At 38.5% G+C, this 21012-nt stretch overlaps 1 protein-coding gene across 2 annotated transcripts in view; it reads right to left on the bottom strand.

Annotated features, from left to right (window-relative positions):
• The window catches only part of COL1A2 (collagen type I alpha 2 chain), a 43224-nt gene that overhangs the window by 20747 nt on the left and 1465 nt on the right, over nt 1–21012 (bottom strand). Inside the window, exons 2-25 of one of the 2 annotated variants that reach the window (XM_009286338.1) lie at nt 19872–19882; nt 19234–19251; nt 18514–18549; nt 16776–16859; nt 15350–15406; nt 12636–12680; nt 12478–12531; nt 12095–12148; nt 11652–11705; nt 11077–11130; nt 10741–10794; nt 9008–9052; nt 8705–8758; nt 8549–8593; nt 5978–6031; nt 4347–4445; nt 4221–4265; nt 4015–4113; nt 3424–3477; nt 3216–3323; nt 2277–2330; nt 2072–2170; nt 1143–1196; nt 649–747 (exon numbers count right to left, since the gene is read on the bottom strand). In XM_009286338.1, coding sequence (XP_009284613.1) covers nt 649–747; nt 1143–1196; nt 2072–2170; nt 2277–2330; nt 3216–3323; nt 3424–3477; nt 4015–4113; nt 4221–4265; nt 4347–4445; nt 5978–6031; nt 8549–8593; nt 8705–8758; nt 9008–9052; nt 10741–10794; nt 11077–11130; nt 11652–11705; nt 12095–12148; nt 12478–12531; nt 12636–12680; nt 15350–15406; nt 16776–16859; nt 18514–18549; nt 19234–19251; nt 19872–19882 — 1430 coding nt within the window. Of the gene's footprint in view, nt 1–648; nt 748–1142; nt 1197–2071; nt 2171–2276; nt 2331–3215; nt 3324–3423; nt 3478–4014; nt 4114–4220; nt 4266–4346; nt 4446–5977; nt 6032–8548; nt 8594–8704; nt 8759–9007; nt 9053–10740; nt 10795–11076; nt 11131–11651; nt 11706–12094; nt 12149–12477; nt 12532–12635; nt 12681–15349; nt 15407–16775; nt 16860–18513; nt 18553–19233; nt 19252–19871; nt 19883–21012 lie in introns of both variants that reach the window. The other variant, XM_009286337.1, reaches the window with a different exon arrangement.

Genomic DNA, 21012 nt, shown 5'->3' with positions numbered 1-21012 from the left:
TCCATCTGGCTTGTTGAACCAGTTAGAAAGAATAGCTACACAAATAAATGTCTTGTCTTTTCAAAACTCCATTTCTTTATTTATTGAGATCGTAATCCGTGACACTCTGCGTAGTATCCTATGCAATATACTACATATATGTGTGTGTTTGTGTGTATGTATAGCAACACCACAAATCCAGGAGATGATTATTGTTATCTGTGGCCTCTGTGTGACATGTCGAGAGCCCCACTGAAATCACTGGTAGCTTTTCTTCTAAAGTGAGCGAGCTTTGGATTGTGCTCCATAAATAACAATACTCTGGAACTGAAACTTAGGCTTGGTGGCCAACTTTTACAGAACTTTTACTGAAGTGTATACACAGAAATGATAAAATGGACATGCAGAAATTGTAATATAGACATATATTATTCTAATCACTTCAATGTCCAAATATTCCTAAAACAGTTAAACCATTTTTCATTTGTTTAATCATATTTTAGATAACTGGAAAGTAATTTACAACAGAACTCTTGAATGTAAGTGGATGCCATCCAATAAGCAGTACAGGACGACCCAGGGAGATGTGTTTGATTGTTAGAGTTGAGGAGCTACAGCTTAGTCTGGAAATACCTTCATAGTAATGGAAAGTGTCTGTACTGTACTTACAGTGGGACCTTTTGGTCCAGGGAATCCAATGTTGCCAGGTTCACCTCTATTACCAGCTGGACCGATTGGCCCAACCCTACCATCTGCTCCAGGGAAACCCTAGAAAAAGAAATCACACTATCAAATGGCTGGGGTAATTTTACTGGTGCTTAGAGTTCAGTTTTAGAGGAAATGTGTACTGACAGGAAGCAAATGCCATTTAACTTTTAAATACTGTTTATACATTGCATGTTCAGGCATTCCTCCATTTTTCTCCTTTTTGTAGAACTGTGTATTTCTTCTTCCCTTTCCAGGACATAGGCCTGATCTGAGATCCACAGAAATGAATGGAAAGTTCCTCACTGATCTTCTGAGTAATATGGTAGTAAAATCTTGCTGGTTTTACACATAGTTGTGTTAGAGCTCAGTGCTGAGATGTCTGCTTTTTAAAAATCTCAGTTTATGTCTAGGTTTCTCATGCACTGGGGAAACGGAATGAAAAGCAGGGTACTTACAACAGGACCTTCCTTGCCAGCAGGGCCTGGGCTTCCAGGCTGACCTGGGAGACCCTGAGAAAGGAAAGGTTTCATGTTTTTAGAAGGACCAACTCACTCAACAGTTAACCAAAACTTTTTTCTATACGCGTGCACATACACACACACACACGCTGTTATCAATATACATTGTGGAAAAAGACTGTATGTCCTATCAAGTTTACATCTAAAACACACTGAGGTTTAATTTGGTGGTGTGTGCTCCCATGCCAGTTGAAAATCCGTATAGGTAAGTACCTGTTTCACTCGGATAAATTCCCTTAGGCTCTACTTTAGCAGAGAATGCGCTTAAATGTTTGCAGATGCCTAATAGTTCATACATGCATTGAAAACTTTCACTTCATGGTGTGGGGTGGGAAGAGAAAGAGTAGATTAAAGAGGATAAAAGACAATGACATGGGCATAATCTGGCTGGAGCCAGCACCACTAAAGTGGATGGCTGTTTTCAGTGAAATAATTTGCAAAATAAAATTAAAATAATTAAGAACAGCCATCTTGCATCATTTTAGTAGGTTTGCTTTTCTTTAGTTAGTTACGGAGAACACACACACACACTTCACCTGTAGTGTAGTTAATGATCACATTCTGTAAATAATCACAAGTGGAACCCCCTCTCAGAAGTCAATGTAATATGCAGTACAAGGGGGCACTGCTCCACGACAAGGCAATCAGATGCTACCACATACAAAAGAAATTAATTTCAATAAACCTTTCGATGCTTCTTAATCATTTCCTCATAGATGTTTTTTCTGTGGAGTGGTGGAAGTGCCCTAATTGTGGTTAGCACAGGCTGAATTTTTGCAGTTGGATTTCTGACTAATTTTGTCCCTAAATTGTAAGAAATTTTCTTTTTTCATAGTTCAAACTTACACCACAGAGTTCAAACTTACTCTTGGACCCATAAGACCAGGCTCACCAGGACGGCCACCATCACCACTAGGACCCTTAACACCAACAGGACCACTAGCACCACGGTTACCAGCAGGTCCCTACCAAAATAAATAAATAAAATTAGGCAGAGGTAGCAAAAAGCATCACAGGTCTGTATAGAAAAGAAGATGGTTTGGAAATAGTGACTCAGAAAAAAAGTCTTACCATGACACCAGCTCTGCCATCAGCTCCAGGGAGACCACGAGATCCAGGCACACCCTGCAAGTGAACACAAATCAAATCAAGAAAGGGAAAGAAATAAATCTGTCCCTGTAAGGTGGATAGTGCTTGATAAATTTCAGCCTTCCAAGCAGGTCTGCTGAATTTGAGGTAAGTGCAGCTCTAAGCACACACACCTCAGTGTAAATGTATATTGTGAAAGAAATCTCTCTCACTTCCTTTAGATTTCTTTAAGTTCTAATCTGCTTGTATCAGAGCATTTTCAGTGTTCATTGTTATCTAATAGTGGCTCTAGACAGCAGCTCGGATCCCACAACCTGGCCCACACTGTTTCACTTTTGCTTCTCTGTAGAGAGTTACTGGCTTCTTTATGACTCTGTACACCCTACCCAAGGTACAATACTGAATCCTTATCTCTACCAAAAAAGTCTGGTGGAAACACTGCCATTTTTCCTATCATTTTCCTGTGAATTCTTTTCCTGCATGAAGTTCAGGGAAGTTCACGTCTCCTGAAGTTCACGGAGTAGTTTCCTCACCCAGTGAAAAGGGTACTAGGCACCCTTGAAGACACTGAATTGAAACCTTTCGCCTCACATTATGTGTGAGCCAATTATCTGTTTTAAGCAGTTAAAACCCATCACAAAGCTTTAAGAGCAATCAAGGATAATTCACTAAATATTACACAATGGATAAATCAAAGCAACCTCTAATTACTTCAGGGATAAGACAGTAAACAGCATTAATACAAAGCAAAAATAGGTTTAGTCCCAACTAATCAAAAGGCTTAGACTTGCAAATGATCTTTGCTTAGCAGCATTAATGTAAATTTAATTACTCATAATTACTTAATTTGCCTTTGTGAGTCTAGCTTTATTTCCTCTTTCCTTTTTGCTTCTACTTCTGAAACATGAAAAGAAAACCTACTCTTAGACCAGCAGGGCCTGGGGGACCAGCAGAACCAGGTTCACCATTGCTGCCTCTTTTGCCTTCCTCACCACTAGGACCAGGAGGGCCAGCGGGTCCAGCAGCACCCTATTTCAGGCAAACAGAGAAAAAGAAGAAATCAGATGCTCTGTTGCAGATACTAGCAGGCTTTTTAATTGAAAAAACCTTCACATGTTTCCATACTTACAGGCTCACCCTTGTTACCACTTTCTCCCTTGGCACCAGCAAGGCCTGGTTCACCCTAGAGTCCAAAACAAAAAGAGATCATAGAATTAAGCATCATTCCAAAAATCTCTCTTCTACCTGGACAGCTTTTTCATGAATCAAAAAACTCTTTAATCATTCAATGCCATGCTTGCCTCTATAGTGATGGTCAATGAACGTAACTATTTCTGGCTTAACAGGCACAAAAACAAACACGTTAAAGATGCTTAGAAGTGACAATAACTGAACTATGAAATATCCAGGGCTGGTTCCTCTACTGAGGATACCCATTGAGGGCCTGATTGTGAGATTGCTGCTACATCTCTCTTGATACTATCAACATGGACAGAGCTTAACAGTCCTTGCACTCAAAGGGAGTGCAAAGTGAACCTCTTCATACTCAGCATCTGAAGCAAGCAGTGAGACACAGAAATGAACTACAGTGTTTAATTCTCGTGGAGCAAGAAAAAATGTCTGCATTAAATACAAAAATATATCCAGAGGAAATCTTTTACAACTGTGGACGCGGTGTCCAATTTTCAAAGGAAGACATGCAATATACAGGGTCACTTACAACAAGTCCTCTAGCACCACTAGGACCAGCAGGGCCAGGAGGACCAGGAATACCACGGGGACCGGGCAGACCAGGAGCACCAGCCACACCAGGAAGACCCTGTCCAACAGAGGGCAAAAAAGGTATTATGAGCCTGTTACCTCTTCTGTTGCATTAATGGAATTGGTTTTTTTAGAGCAAACAAGTGTGAGTATGGCTGTACTTACAGCTGCACCTTTAGCCCCTGGAAGACCGTTGGCACCAGGGTTGCCCTATTAAGAATGATAACAATATTGGTTAATTCAGAGTCTCAAGTGCACCCATCTGACAATAAAGTCTAGCAAGTTACTCACTGGAGGGCCAACAGGACCACTAGAACCAGGAAGTCCAATCTCTCCTCTTGGACCAGCAGGGCCACTAGGACCAGCATTACCAGCAGGTCCGATTTCACCCTGTTTGAGAGAAGGATAGAGCCCTCTATCAGTGTACACAGTGTTAGGGCAATAGTGGAGCAATCCTGTATTAGCCTGACATTAAGAAGACAATCCGATATATATATTCCTACTTCAGAGGCCAGGAATTCAAGGAGCTGAGAGCTTTTGTTGGATTTTAAAGGCACTGAAGCTGGGATGCCTAGCTAGGCTCCACTGAAGCTGATGGCTAACACGGGAACAACAGATGCTCAGCATATCTGAGAAGCTACATTATTGCCAAGGTTTACACAGAAGGTTGATCTAGAAAAATCAGAATTACGATTCCAGTCTTATCTGCAGCCATGTGCCTCCAGCACTGGCCTGAGACACCTCATAGTGTATGAGACCTAACTGACCATTATCTTGCACCTTAAGATGCCATTTGCACTGATGCAAAATGCAAAATGGTGCCTGATCAGAGTTCGGTAGGATAATGTTCACAGTGAAGTAAATGACAGGAAAAATGGTTCTTGGTTTTACTCTCAGAAGCTTGTATTCACTAAATCTACTACAAAAAACTGAATATAATGACAACTTCTCTTCAGCAATTCTCTAAGTAGTCAGAGTTCACCCTGGACACGTAGGCAGTCTTCTCTTGAAATTACATGCTGTAACCACACTCACGTCTGCATCAGAGAAGACTTCATGGTTTCCAGAAGTCTTGCCTTTTGACAAGAATAACCAGAATAGGATGTCAATTTTTCCTCATCTTCCCTGCAGTTAATATTAAGAGGTCTAGCAAACAATACTCTATTTTATTCTAAAGGTGGATCAAGGTAAGAGTTTGTCTGTTGTGCCATGGAGTTTGTGTACTTGTGTTAGGGGTGAAAAACCGTATCACACTACATGTAAGTGTATGGAGCTCTGAGCTTCTTGGCAAATGGTCAGTGAAATTTGTAAATGCAGTATACGGGATACTCTTGCCCAAAATCCTCTGTCCTTCCTTGGACAAAGTAAAATTCAAAATAATGAGACTTTTACCCAGGTAAAAATGCTAAGATCTGAGGAATAAACAGAATCATCTAAGTTATAGTCTGGCAAGAACAAAATGGTACTGCCCTAAACCTGAAAAGTTTGAATGCAATTTCTCCATTGTAATTTCAAGAATTTATGTTGGAAGGAGCCCGATACTCAACTGCAGCTTCTTGGTCCTCCACTACTTGTGTAAAATGATGTAAACTGCTACTTTGCTTATTTATCATGATCCATGTCACCCTTCGGAGGTGTATACAACTGCACCACATAGGAAGCAGTAAAAAACAAAGAAGAGATTATGTGTCTTCCTGAACCTGCCTAGCATCAATCTTCAGCTGTGAAATAACTGCTGTATTTTAAATTAGCATTCATATATGATGTTCTCTAAATACTGCAAGGATTCATCCTCATCCTGATCTGTAACTGATAAGAAAGCACTCCCATTTCAGAGAGGGTGTTTTTTTGCTGCCTAGCAATACCAGTTACTATATTTCATCTTCACTATCAAATGTACCAGTAGAAGCGGATGTTCATACCTTAGCACCAGGAGCACCTGGGAAGCCTGGAGGACCAGCAGCACCAATAGGGCCCTAGGCAATGGAAGAGAAACAGTTGTGTAAAGGTATTCAGTGATGACAGAAACATCTTGCTTGCTGAAGTAAACAGATTAAAAAAATGCACATTTACTTAGAAACTTCCGCACACTACCACCTCAAAGTATCAGTTGCCTTTTGCAACTCCAAACTGACAGATTTGGTTCACTACAAACAGTTAAGAGCGAGGTCAATGCTGAAAAACATTTGCAGTGCAGCTAAAAAAGTGTGAATTAAGCAACAATTGGTAAAAGCTTGCCCTGAGGCCAAACACCTGAGAAAGAATAAACAGAGGATGGGCAGAGACAGGCATCTGCAAGGCAAGATGTCTTGCTGTACAGTCCCACAATGAATGAAGGGGAGCACTGCATCCTGCAAATGCAAGTCTTAGGTGGCTGTTTCCAACACATTTATTGTGCAGGGGTAACTGTGTATGCTTTCACACCAGTAGTCCTTCTGGACTACTGGTCACACACAAGAGCCCTGTGTTGATGACAACATTTGTCCTTCTTCACACATGGGAAGAGGATTGGTAAGATCTCTGCACCACTTTACAAGCCAGTGCTTGGCACAACTTATACTGAAGTCAGTAAGAATGTACTAGAAATTGGATCAGGCTTAACAGCAGCTGAGGGCAGGAGCTGATTCTAACATGCAAATGGATTAGAAATCTTAATTAATTCCCAGAGTACACATTTTCAGGCAGTGAACACATGCAGCCCCAGTGCCCTTTTATTAAACTGTTTTGGGGTTTTTTTATGTTAAAGGCAATGGCATGTCAGCTTGAAGAGGGCCTTCTACTGATTATACTATGGCTAGCTATTGCTGTGAGATTTGTAATTACAATGGGACAAGCTTCCTATGTGCAGTACCCAGACACCACAAGAGAATATACACTGATGGATTTATAGCCTTTGTTCTTGTTTAATGCATACAAATACAAAGGGACAGTTTTTCTTTAATTATTAATGAAATATCCAACTCATTCATAGCTATTGGGGATTGATATCTACTTTTTTGTGAGCTAACATCTTTCAATTGTAAATACTTACTATAAAACTGCCTCACAAATCCAAGGGAATAATCCAGCTAGTATAGCAAAGAGGAATTGGCTTCCAACATTCCATAACCTATTGTGTTTGTTATAAACTGGGTACCTGGAATTCTCAATGGTTTTGCAAAAGCAAAGAAAAAAAGACCAAATGCCCTTTAAGATATGTATGAAAATATAAACTTTCAGAATTTCCATTGCAGTGACTTTTTTTATGTTTTAAATTCCCAGTGGCAAGGAGAATAAAACATTATTTCTGTTTTAGTTTAAAAAAAAACAAGTGTTAATAAGTGCTATGCAGAATGTTTACAGCATCATAACCTAAGTATGTGTAAAATAACTTTAGCCTAGCATAGACACTGGGACCCAACACAACTCTCTGCTGCTGCCCATTCAGAGTAACACCTCTGCAATGAGCAGCTCCAGAATATTTTTCCTATAGTAACCCAATTGCCTTCAAGATAGGTAAAATGTTTTGGTTCTACTACAAAGTATAACATCAGATCTTAGCTATAAGGTCTCTATTTGCCTGCAATTTAAATGCCCAATATCACATGTATTTTTTAAATACCCCATATGGGAGAACTGAAGTGAAATTCACACCTATGCTAACATTCTACTCTGTTAAAGCACGACAAATGTTTGCAGTGGCAAGGAGTATTAAAATCAACTTTAGCAAAGTTAACAGAACTAAGTACGGCTTCATCATTGACTCAAATTTTGAAGGCAGGAAGGAAAAACTATTCTGGGCTACTCCTGATTTTTTACAGCTTCGAAACTATACCCTTGTACACACACTTATTTCACTGAAATAAATGAGGTTTACTGAAGTCAGTGGTATGCTATGGCAACACTAACTCCTTTTAAAAGGACAAATCTGCCTTGGATTAGCACTTATTAGAATAGTTATTGTTTACCAGTCAGATCAGGACAGTTGGCCTTTCACACTAGCTCACATAACTCAGGTATCAGTGGTGAATGAAAAAGGTTAGCTCCTATTAGTCAGACAGGACAATGTTGCAGGTGCAAAGCTGTGTCCTGGAGCACATACAATAGTTTCAGAATGTATATAATTACAGTCATCTGCAACATGTGCATGGTATATATCTGTTAAAAGGTATAAAGTCTCTAATTTTGGAATGAGAACTGTTCTGTTAAACTGTTGGAAATGAGAATTCTGTTCATTGGGTGCTTCCCTATGAACTCACCAGTGCAAACGAGAGAGTATTTGGTTCCTTTGATACAGATGTGTTTAACACAAATCTTGAGGCTCTCAGGATATTGTCTGCAAAGGGTTTATGTTTTATTAATGCTTTTTGTGATGGTCTGATAAGCAACAAAGAACTGTGTTAAAAACATCCACACAATCAACTTCTCGGAAGCCCAAGAAATCCTCTATAACCAGAAAGAGGAAGACAAGACCTAATGGAACCAGATTGTCAAAGATCAAGACTGAAACTTACAGCAGGTCCGGTGGGGCCAGCACTGCCATCGCTTCCACGAGCACCCTGTGAGGAGAGAACATGATAAATAGAGTTTGAAAAGAAATTTGAAGATCAGAGAAAGCCATAGTAAGTGGCTGGTCATGATGACAATCAGACAGATGGGAAGCCACTTACAGCTGGTCCAGGGGCACCTACTCTTCCTCTCTCACCAGGGAGACCACGAGCACCCTGAAAGAAAAATTAAATTAACTCATTTATACTTACTCACTGAACAAAGGCAGACAGATTTTTTTTTTCTTCCGCTAAGTTTCTATATGAAGCGTGTTGCAGTCAGGCAATTCTGTTCTAAATATTCACATACTATTACATTACAGTATCTAGCTAGCTGGAGTGTCACTGATGACAAAAAATTACCAAAATGCTGGCTGAAGAATATCTATCAGATTATCATTTTCCACAGCAGCAGTAAATACTTACAGGTTGTCCTGGGGTACCATTTTCACCAGGGGCACCAGGTTCTCCCTGTGAAAAAGAAAGTTTGCAGGCTTGAATTACTTAAAGGATGCTTTGGACAGATAGCACAACACCATCTAGGGAGATATTCAACTGCTGGATCCTACTGTCATTGTATTCTGTAGCACTTGCACCACAGAATACAATAACAGCACATCAAGTCCTGAGGGTGCAGAGGCTGTGACTGTCCCTGCATATACTGGAACATGGCGAGATGGAATCCACTTAGAAGAGGAGGGCCAGAGCAAGTCGCTTCACTTACCCATCTCAGCTTTCTTTACCCCCTTTCTTTTTTCTGAAATTTACTATGTAGCACACATCTAAGAGAGAGGGCCTGGAGAGTCAACTACCAATTCAGATCAATTGGCAGCTGTTTTTTAGCTAGAGCAGAAGCAGAATGCTGCTTTCTTTTGCCTTAGTTTAAGGTGACAAAGTTCCTGTCAAATGGCTGGAAATAAGGATCTGCCTCAGGTATTTTTTAACTTAAGACCAATAATACTGAGATATGAGTGACAGCCATTAAAACATGACTCCTCTCCCTTTAGTATTAAGTGTTCTCAACAAGCCTGCAGTTGGTCTAGGCTGGTCTATAGTGAGAAGATTTGTCCTAGAGCACTTGTATCCTGAATATATCTGCATGCACCTAGTCTTAAATGCTGCAAACAGCACAGGTTTTTGCCTCTGTCACTGCTTTCAGCACAGTTACATCATGAGTGACCTTGATTTATTATGCTTGTGTTTTCCAGTCACATTAGCACCCTTACTAATAACTGTTCTTTCCTTTACTTAATTGCTTTATCTGCTTTTAATCTCCAAGAACTGGACAGACTGAGTGTTTGCTATCTCTTTACCAAACTTTTTTTGAAGGTTAACAATTTGCAGTGATATTGGAGAATGCTATGTTACAATTAATAACTCTATAAGCAAGTAGTGCTAAGCTCTTAGAAACAAGCAAGAGGAAGAATTAGTATTTGAGCTTTTCATTGTTATATTAAAAGTTCTTGAATACAAGTCTCCTGTGAAGTCAGCAGCATTAAAATTTGCTACAACCCAATATTGCAGTAGCATTTTTTTTTTTAAGAACACTGCTATAAGGCACTGAGGTAGAATGGGAGAAGAAGAAACTAAGAGAGGAAGAGTTTGCTAGAGATGTTTCTAGACCATATTTAAAAACTTTTTTTAAGGGTAGCGTTCAAAGGTGCACTAATCTGAAGAAGGTAAAAAGGAAAAAGACTGAAAATCAAATAGCCTTATCTCAGAAGAGCACTGCATCTATCCAAATTTTTAGCAGAAAGCCTTACACTAGAGCATGTGTCTCACAGCAGAATTTTGTAGAAAAATTAGATGTTTTCATTTTAGTGTGCTGTAAAAAAACCCACCAAAATGCAAAATACAATCTATAGGAAAGCAGAGATAGCAAAATCAGTCTAAGTGCTGCTGGATAGTCAATCATCAGGAGCCCAATTCTGCAGCCCTTACTCATTGAAAGTACTAACTTGACTGAGGGCTCAAGAATAAGGCCCCAGGAATGATTTCGCATGTTAAGGTACATGTATTTGTCCTACATGGATCCACTGACTTCTAGATTATTGCAGCTGGGCAACGTTTAATGACAACATGGAAGATTGATTGGAAGGGACTTCATATGACTTTTGCTAGAAAGAGCTACATCCTACATTTTCAGACTTCATCTTTACCTTGTTGCCAGGAGTACCAGGTTGTCCCTTTTGACCATCCAGACCATTGTGTCCCTGTATGGAGTAGAAAAATATTAATACATATTTTCCCACAAATGGCTATATACAAACTTAGTCTTGTAAGGTAAATCCTTCTTTCCATACAAAATTATTTCCTAATATAATCTTACGTGGGTTGTTTTTTTTTTTTTAAATATCACTCTTTCCTTTCAGGAGATATTAAAAACTTCAAAGAGGTTCATGCACTCTTAACTCTGAGGGGATTTCCAGGGGTCTTCAGTATGCTGAAGTGTTGTCAGTCTTAACTATTCAGGGAAAAAGTATGTATATACTCACCCTAATTCCCTTAAAGCCAGGCAGACCAGGAGTTCCAGGGAAACCACGAGCACCCTAAAAAACACACAGTGCATGAATGATTGTCTCTCATATTATATACTGCAGTTAAAAAGAAAGAAAAAGCATAAGTCTTTCAATAAAATTAATGAGTAGATTTGGGCCGTGATCACTCAAGGGAGGAACACAGTCCATTCCCTAATGTCCCAGGACCAGACTTGTTCCAAGACTAACAGTAATCAACCTGATTTTCCAGTTCTGAATCTCAGAAATTTCATGCATTAACATGTGATAGCACAGCTGTTTTAGCTTTCTATGCCAAGGTGCCTGCTCACCTGCTCCTTGTGTAACTCCTCACTATGTCACTTCTGTTACAATTACACTAGCTTTACTGGGGGGGGCGTGAAAACACAAAACAAAACCATAACTGTATGATATCCCTGAAAGTAAGAACTGAAATTTGATTAATGCATATAGCGAATATTACTAGACTGTTAATGTGGTGCAATTCAGAAATGTCATTAGGTTTCATTGATAAGAGAACTGTTTTGTATTGTACATAATAGATCGCTACATACCTGAGGGCCAGAGACACCCCTCTCACCAGGTCTTCCAGGTTTGCCAGGGTGACCCTAAAAAATGCGGTAAAATGCATGAAGAAGAAAAGCTCATTTTATAAAATAACAACATAAGCCGTTAAAAAAAGAAGAGACATTGGCAAAGTTTCTCTTTTTCAATAACTACAGAGAGCTTGTTAGCTTTCAAGTTTCCCTCTTCCTGTATTCAGGAAGCTAAATAATGGATTTGGAGAGGTGTTGAAATTACCCATTTTTCTGTACATTTCCAACATACAGCATCTCTTGTACTATAAAATAATTATTTCAGGGGTTTATTTATTCTATCCAATATTATAGAACAATGTAAAAATTATGGCTAATAGAATGCTTAGCTTAACAATAACCTAATGTTAGAGTTGAATCACAGCCCCAGAAGAGATGAGAAACATTTAATAACCACTTACGTCTTCGCCAGACTTTCCTGGAGGACCAGGGGGACCACGAGGACCCTGGGGACCCTGTTAAAAATAGATTGAGGATTACTTAAAGCATCATTCTGCAGATAAGTCTTTTCACTGGTTTCTGATTTGAGTTGGGGCATAGCTGGAGCCTAAACTGAAGCAAGGTCCTTCCATCCTAATTGACTTTGTACTTTATGATTCCAATCTGAAGGAGTCTGAATCTGAGTGTTCAGCTCTGTTTCTGTAACAGGATCAAGCAGGAATATCCAATTCAAACATTCAAGGACATGCATATGGATAAGAGAAACGGGCGTAAGCATTACAAAGCCTACTTTGGTGTCCTATGTCTAATGCTAACAGTGTCTGTATGTGAAACCTGTACTTACTGTTTGACCAGGTTCACCAGGCTCACCAGGAACGCCTTGAAAACCAGGAGGACCCTAAAAGAGGAGGGAGATTTTGTTAGTGTTTGAACAAGCTATTTTGTGATTTTACAGGTATGTCAATGTTAATTAGTCAGTAGGAGAGATGAGACTGTACTTACAGGGGGTCCAGATGTTCCAGGTGGGCCTCTAGGTCCCATTAAACCCTAGGGGAGAAAAATTTCAAGATCTTTTAAAAAATCACCATTATATAAACTCATTTATAACACCAATTCGTGGTATTCCTAAAATAGTGGTAGGCATTACAGTTTTCAGTGTGCAATGTCCAAATCAAGTTAGAGGAAGTTAAGAGATCTGAATCAATTTGCAGAGGCAGTCCAAGTGCAAACAGGTCTTCTAATGGCAATGAACCAGCGCAGAATCCAGTAAGATGATTACGAATGTACCATTATGGCTGGGAACCTTGTCATTAGGCTTCTTAATCTATTCTAGCTTGTTAGCAAGTGCACTGGTTCATTCTTCTATGTACCCTCTCCCTTCCTGTGCATGAAATTCCAGAGTTTAAAGATGAGGGTCATAACACATTAAGAAAAGTTGTATTTTTGGGCCTGTCAATTTTATCATGATTTTCAAGAAGAGATGTTAGAGAAAAAGAACATTAAAAAGGTAGAGAGGTAGAAGGGAAAAAAAAGGTATATAAATGGCAGTATTACCACGAACTGGGAGGTTCACACATAATTTTGGAAAGAAATCAAACAACTCTTATACATATTGTATATACATCTATTTCAAATAATGATCAACTTCAACTTAAATGTCATTGTTTTCTGTTTTTGATTAAATTCTCTTCATTTCACCTCCAAAATAAGTCACTAACATACTCTCCTTGACTGAATTTAGAATTTACATACCTCTTGAAAAAAAAGGAAATTTCCATAAATTACTGCACTTTCTTAACAGTTGTCTTAAGCTTTACTAAGCAAGCAAACAACTTTGAACTGAAATTTCATTTAGGCTTCTGTTGTCCAAACGAATGTTTTATAAGATGTTTCAACAGAAATCACTATGTTTTTAATTGGTTTTAAAACTTTCTTGGGAAGTCTTTTAGATTTTCTCATTACAAGATTAAAATCACGTGCCAACTTTTCAATGGCTTATGTAGCTTTCCTGTAAGACTGAATACTTTTTATTAAGGGGAAAAAATGCATATTAAATACAGGCATTTACTTACGGAAGCTAAAGCAACCTTGTGGCTATAAAAATATGCAGTAATTCTAGGAAAAATAACTGGTTCTGGACAGTCTGAATCATATGTGCTGCATAAGCCCTGTGAATCTCTTCACAAATTATATTCCATAATTGTTTTTCCCTCCTCTTCTATCCTCCCAATCTCTCACATTTTCTTTATGAAACTTAAATTCCTCACAGTTGGTAGATTCTACTGCTGTTGCTGTCAGATGAACCCTAACTGACTCAAAAATTGGAACTTAGAAATTGTGACACCCCAAATAAATCCTCGTCTACATTTTCCGATTTATCGTCAGACACTGAGGGCAGAACTTTAATAAAGATACTCCTATTTTCCTGTATTTAGTATCTAAATGGATGCCAAAGTATTTTCAAAAATTCATTTAATATTACACTATTTTCAGGAATGGAAACAAGCACTTGACTTCTAGGAAAAATCACTGTTTCTGGACAGTCTGAATCATATGTGCTGCATAAGCCCTGTGAATCTCTTCACAAATTATATTCCATAATTGTTTTCCCCTCCTCTTCTATCCTCCCAATCTCTCACATTTTCTTTATGAAACTTAAATTCCTCACAGTTGGTAGATTCTACTGCTGTTGCTGTCAGATGAACCCTAACTGACTCAAAAATTGGAACTTAGAAATTGTGACACCCCAAATAAATCCTCGTCTACATTTTCCGATTTATCGTCAGACACTGAGGGCAGAACTTTAATAAAGATACTCCTATTTTCCTGTATTTAGTATCTAAATGGATGCCAAAGTATTTTCAAAAATTCATTTAATATTACACTATTTTCAGGAATGGAAACAAGCACTTGACCCAGAATAATCTTGGGCAGCCTTCATCCTGTTGCTCACCCATCAGATGCATTGTCTGTGATGTCAGTGTGTGTGATGAATTTAACCCATATTCTGCTATCTATGTACACTGAAAATATCCGCTAACATCAGGAAGGGTTAGAAATTCATGTGGAGAGGCAATAGACTCCTTAAATGTCCATCTGGCCATAGTATACAGTAACTGATAAAGATTCCTCCTCAGAATAGCCTTGTAGTAGCAAGTACTAACATTCAATTGTTGAGAACCAAATGTAGTGACCAATTTCCTACTAAACCTGTACAATCCAAGGATATCAAAAGGGTTGTACAGCCACAGGAAAAGGAATGGTCACCAACTGGAGCTGAGATACTGAATTACTTCTAGACCTATGTCTGCTTTAGAGAGGAGCTTTACAATCAATCTCATTCCTGAAACACAATCTTCTGTCTCAATATGGGTAAAGTAATACTATATCAAAGTACATGTGTTATCTGCCATCAGATTATGAGATTCACTGATTCATAAAAGTGTGGTCAACAGACAGAATTAAAGCACAAGACCCAGTAGTGCTATATTCAAGTTAAGTATACAGTCCCAAGACTATATTTCAAGTCCTAAGACTATATTTCAAACACTTCACATTGTCCTACATCAGAGGATCAGTTTACAGTCTGACTCAATATATGGTCAAAACACTAACTTTAAAACTATGCTTTGCATTAATACAGCTGGATTAGACTCAAAGGAAAATACTAAACGTGTTATCTATGCAAGTTATCAAGTGCTAAATCATATACCTACCATAGGTCCTGGGCCAAAATCAGCTGCTTTAGATGGATCATATTGAGCAGCGAAGTTCTGTAGGTGATAAAAAGTTTGAAATTAAAATACTAAAAAGTTTACTTTAAAAAGTATTGATAATTATCATTCTACATCTAACTGTCATTTGACTTGCTATATGGTATGTTAAAGCAGCGTAAGTAAAACTCAGTAAACATGGCCCTGTTATAAATACATTTCTATTCACTTGTTTCCAGAAAAACTTGATTTTACTAGGAAGGCCCTTTCACACAATGGCCTCAAATATCTACACAGTAGTGATAAGGAGGCATTGCAATAGTGTGAACTGAAAATTAAGAATGTAAACTCAGTGGTCATTTAAAATTGAAAACTTTCTTGAAACCCTCAAATCGTTCTGCCTAATTTCCAGTGAGGGAAGTCATACATATTTTTTCACCTCATTGCTTAAGTAAAATTCATGTACCAGCCCTGATTGACTATCGGATGAGGTGAGCCCTTCAGCTTCAAAGAGATCTGAGGAGCATGCAGCCTCAGAAACACCGCACAGGATTTTTGATCTTTTATCAGTTTAAGTTTTGTAGGCAAATATACATCTAGTTTTGTAGAGTACATTTTCCCTCTTCACTAAAATGGAAAAAAGTTCTATGCAACACAATCAAAAATCCTTTTCTGGCTTGTTTTGTTTTATTAGCATATTAAAATAATAGAAATTAATGAAAGCACTTTGGAGTTTGCTAATAGGAAAATAAATTATTGCTATTCATATTGAAGGCAAAAAGTATTCTTCCACACAGGAGGATTTACTAAACTTGATCAATATGACACTGTCTATGTCTTCATGCTCCCTGTGCAAGCTAAAGTCAAGCAAAGAGTTAAAGCCAGCATTCTGCAGAGAATACAACGGACACTTCTGCAGAAAGTGTGAATGTGGCACAGTCCACTTACGTTCTGCAGCATGAATACAGGTAGAAATGAAAAATTCTAAAGGAAGATATTCTAAAATTCTGAAGGACTTTTAAGCATGGACGTTTAGCTTAAGGGTAGTCTTCTTCAGCCTATTCCAATACAGTTGCTGTCTCTTGAACCCAACCACAAAGTACCATTTCTTTTCCCCATCTGCTTAACAGCACAGGTTTCATTTAGTTGATTCCTAATCCGTACACATTATGGCTGTATAAATTTTAATACTAATTAACAGGGTTGATTTGCTCCTGTGCATAAATCCCTGTTGAATACAGAATCCAAATTTGCCATGGAAAATACACATCACAAGAAGAATTTCACTGGAACTGGGACCATCAATTTCTTGCCGATCACAAGAGAATGTTTCCAATGCAAAATCAGTGTTTTCCACCACATATGCATTTAGTCTTAGTCACAAAGCACAGATTATCGGTTTCAGTAATAGAAAGTTTGGACGCCTTACTCCGCCAAGACCTGGAGGACCAGGGGGGCCTGGAGGACCTGGTAGACCATCTTCACCATCTCTGCCTGGTGGACCTGGTGGACCCTAGAGTCAAAAAGAGGATTATAAAGTGAACATTAGAAGTGGCTAAAGAAATCTCTGAAATGATAAATTCATTAACAACCAGGCACCTACAGCACACACTACAGCAGTGCTATATATGCAGTTTCAATAAATGGCTAACTTCAGAAAATAAGCATAGCCTGAATTTACACTGCCTTGCCACACCTCGTATCAGATATTTACTGTAGTTTCAAATTTGAGAAGATTTATGGGGGCAATATTGGATCTATGCTACCAAAGTGTAACCTCCAAATTGGGAAGTTTCATTTTAAGCGACCAAATTTTGGACCCATGAACCCCAAGTGACCCATGTGGACCCACACAGCCTGCCAGATTCTGTTAGTGAGAGCCTAAAATTTGACCAGCTGAGGATTGGCAGAGGTCAGCCCTACTGGTACAAACTAACATAGATCCAGAGTAAGTCAAAGGCCAGTTTTTAATCAGTCTAGGCTATTTGCTGGTATAATTGCAAATTCAATGACAATAAAGCAGTGCTCTTCTACAGATTTTTTGATACTGTCACTCTGCTACCACTGTCATAACTTCATTCACAACAGCTTGAAATTACATGTGTTCAGTCCAGCAACATTTGCCCTTACATTCTTTCATCCTCAATGCACAAAGCTGGTCAAGTTTTGCCGTTGTGGCAATTGAGGTGAGGTATTTCATTTGGTCTGTATTTTGGACCCAGTTCAGTGCTAGATGAAATCCATAATAGAAGTCTTACGGATTTCTAAAGGAGCATGATTAGGCTTGCTGCCTTCAGGACAAAGCATGTATTTAATTTCATTAAACAAATTTAGTTAGTGGTAGCCTAAAGCAAATATCCAGTTGACCATACAGATACACTCTTCCTAATAGTTCCCATTATGTTTGTCAGCATATTATGATCTAAGAAATCTTCAGTGCTACCTATCAGTACTATGGCATTTACATTTTCAGAAGATACGAAAAAGACACGGTAACTATACACTGCCCAGATAAGGATGTGAATTTCAGAATACCACTTTACAAAAAGCAGCAATGATGCAGAAGCAAATCAGAAAAGCAGGTATCAGCAATACGAATGAACATTACCATTAAACTATTCAACTGTCCTTATTTATGGTTACTTTTACAGTAGTCTTTAACAGTACAATATCCGCTTTGACTAATAGAAGGTAGATGACAAATGCCTAGCTGCCAAGAAGAGAGCTTTTTCAAGCCATCTTTAGAGGCACAGATAAGCTAGCTTTGTCTATTTGGGTTTGATGTAGAGAGCTTATCCATATACCATACTGTTCAAAGACTACATCTTCATGCGTCAGCTTTCCCTTCTGCATTTTCATGCACTATTTCCACTGTGGGCAGTTGGAAAAAGGTTTTTCAAAACATCACTTGGAGTCCTAGGCTGCCATCTGAACTCAACCACATCTGCTCAGGCACAATGACCATAATTAGGTTGGTGAGGTATTGCCGGGGCAGAATTTGGTACATAGATAACTTGTTTTCTTTTTAATGAAATTGTACATGCAAGATTCTACAGGTACATTCATTTAATCTCACATCAATGCCTAAATTTCTTTTTTTCCTACTGGTCTTCCAACAACTGTTGTTCAAAGGTCACAAATAAATGAACGTCAATCTAATTCCTTACCCTTTCTCCCTGTGGCCCTTTGTCTCCTCTAGGGCCCTGCTGGAAGAAAATAAAACTTAATGAGTTACCATGGAAATTTTCCAGGATGATACAGGGAAACAGATACATTAAAAGTAATTAGTGTACATGAAGAAGGGAAAGAAGACTGCACATACAGATCTGAGAGCTATTTTCCACAGGCAGCATACTCTTTTTCCACAATAAGCCACTGGAAATAGATTAGTCACTGTCACTGCTACATCAGTTAAAAGTACCACTGCACGGTCCACAGAAGTACTTGCAAAGTTGGTTTTAGTCTCTACTGAATAACTGGCTCTAATTTAATAGTAGTGACTTTTAGAAATAAAATAGAATCTATCTAGCATTTTAGACCTGTATGGATATTGCTGTACTGTTCAATTCATGTAAATCTTTCCAAAGGAACTCTCATTGAACAAGAATGCTACTTTGATGCAGTTTAGTTCTTGGTAGGCTTAGTTCTGCCCTTGGGTAAGGCAGCTTAAATCCAGTATTTGAATTTACCCTGGTGTTAACATGTTGCACCATTGTTCCCTCCTTTTTCCTTCCTACTTATCTCAGTGCTACTGTTATTCTCAGGGAACACTGGAAATAATGAATGTAGTCAGTTTTCCTTTCATCCAATGTTCAACAAAATATTAATCTGCCTAAGAATAGCTGATATCATCTCCATTTCCACACAAGAAAAATAAAAATGCTTACCTTCCGCCCTGCAGATGCCTGGAAAAAAATAAAGAAGAGAATTAAAAAGAAGATACAATTTCTCCCAATATTTTAAACTAAAACAATGTACAAACTTAGACTCATCTTCTTACATAACTATAATTTTTCTCAGTACAGTATATTTAAGTATGCCCTATGGTTTTATATTACTATGAAGGCTAGGAGTTGATTATATAGCAAAGATACATGTAACTACATTAGAACATTCTGTTGAAGACTGACATTTTTATACCTATTACAGCCTACAAAACTGGCATAAAAAAGTCACACCTGAGTTCTTTCATAATCCTTCTGTGCAACGAAATTTAGACTGGAAGACTGGCTTTAAAGTACAGTGATCTCCAATCCAAACTGCTAGCTATAATGTCCAAACACCACTGCTCCGTTACTTTCCCCTCATAGCCTTTACACCTATGAAGGCAGTCTCTTAAAAAGGCCGTCCCACTTGAGAAATTGGGGTGGGTACCTTTCCAGGCAGTCCCTTCAGGATTTAATCGGTATCTTTCCATGATCATCTTGGGAATTAACATTAGTTAATAATGCTGGCTCAAAAAAGTAGTCTAGCCTGTTAACTGAAGTTGAGTGTTACATATTAGATAAAAAATAATCATACTGACCTCACTCACATCTGGAAAAAGAAGGGAAAGAAAAAAAGGAGATAATTAGAGTGTGGATTCAGTTATTTTACAAGTTTTACATTTCAATGCTTTTAAATCCAAATGCTATTTTGTTGATTTTCTTAATGCAAGAAACATTTTCTTAATGTAATTTCTCACTTTTAAGGTGATTATCTTGAACTGTAGACTCACAGGTGAGAATGCTATGTATTTCAAATTCAAAACAGACTTGCTAATGAAATTAAAACAAGTAATATGGTTGATACAGTAAAAAGGCAGATATCTTCTATAAGGCTGCTCTAAATACGCTTAAACATATCTCCATGGAAAAAAATGTACATACATATTTTCACATATGTGTACATGCAACAGACGAATGAACCCAGACAGGCTGACACATGTGAAAATATTAAATTGTAGGAGTAATCTTAAATTTTAATGTAAATGGCCCCATCTCACTTTTTATGGGGAATGGTTCTACCCAAACATACCTATTTCCACAATTCCCTGTAAAATGTCATAGTGCATAATAGAGAACAGTTTGACACTATTAAACACCAAATAGCAATTAACTTTCTCTCTGTATGTTATTTACTACTAAGTACGCTCTTGTTAATTAGTTGGAGATACTAATTTTCAAAAATCTGTTTTCTGAATTTCAAGCAATTAAAAATCTATTTTGGCTGAAACTTACCATGGTAAAAACATCTCACATCACACTTTAATGCCAGCAATTTGGCATTATTACTAACTAACGAGTTGTTGGGTGTTTTTCCACAGTGTCACTTTGGCAATGTATGACCACACTAAATTCAGTTGGTTCATACAGTCCAGCAAAAAGGTAACAATACTGAAGTGCTGAACGCTACAAAGCACTGAAATACCACGGCGAAACCCCGCCTGCCTATACTAACTCAACATAGAATTAAAAACATTACTGCCCCCAGGTGATGGTGACACTGGCGGCTACACTATCTTATTTCGGGAAAAGCGGGGGCGGTCGGTATGGCGGGATCCCCACACGAACCTCTTAATCTCCTCAGCCTTCGCGAAGGCGCCGCCACCGCTGCCCGTCGCCGGGGCGGGGAATGTCCCGGGAGGGGCGGCCCCGGTACGCCGGGACAGGCCTCAGTCCGGCCGC

The sequence above is a fragment of the Aptenodytes forsteri genome, unplaced genomic scaffold (genome assembly GCF_000699145.1).
Source record: "Aptenodytes forsteri isolate BGI_AS27 unplaced genomic scaffold, ASM69914v1 Scaffold55, whole genome shotgun sequence".
NCBI classification, from domain to species: domain Eukaryota; kingdom Metazoa; phylum Chordata; class Aves; order Sphenisciformes; family Spheniscidae; genus Aptenodytes; species Aptenodytes forsteri.
The sequence above is the reverse complement of the archived record's forward strand: the minus strand, read 5'-3'. Positions and strand labels throughout refer to the sequence as shown.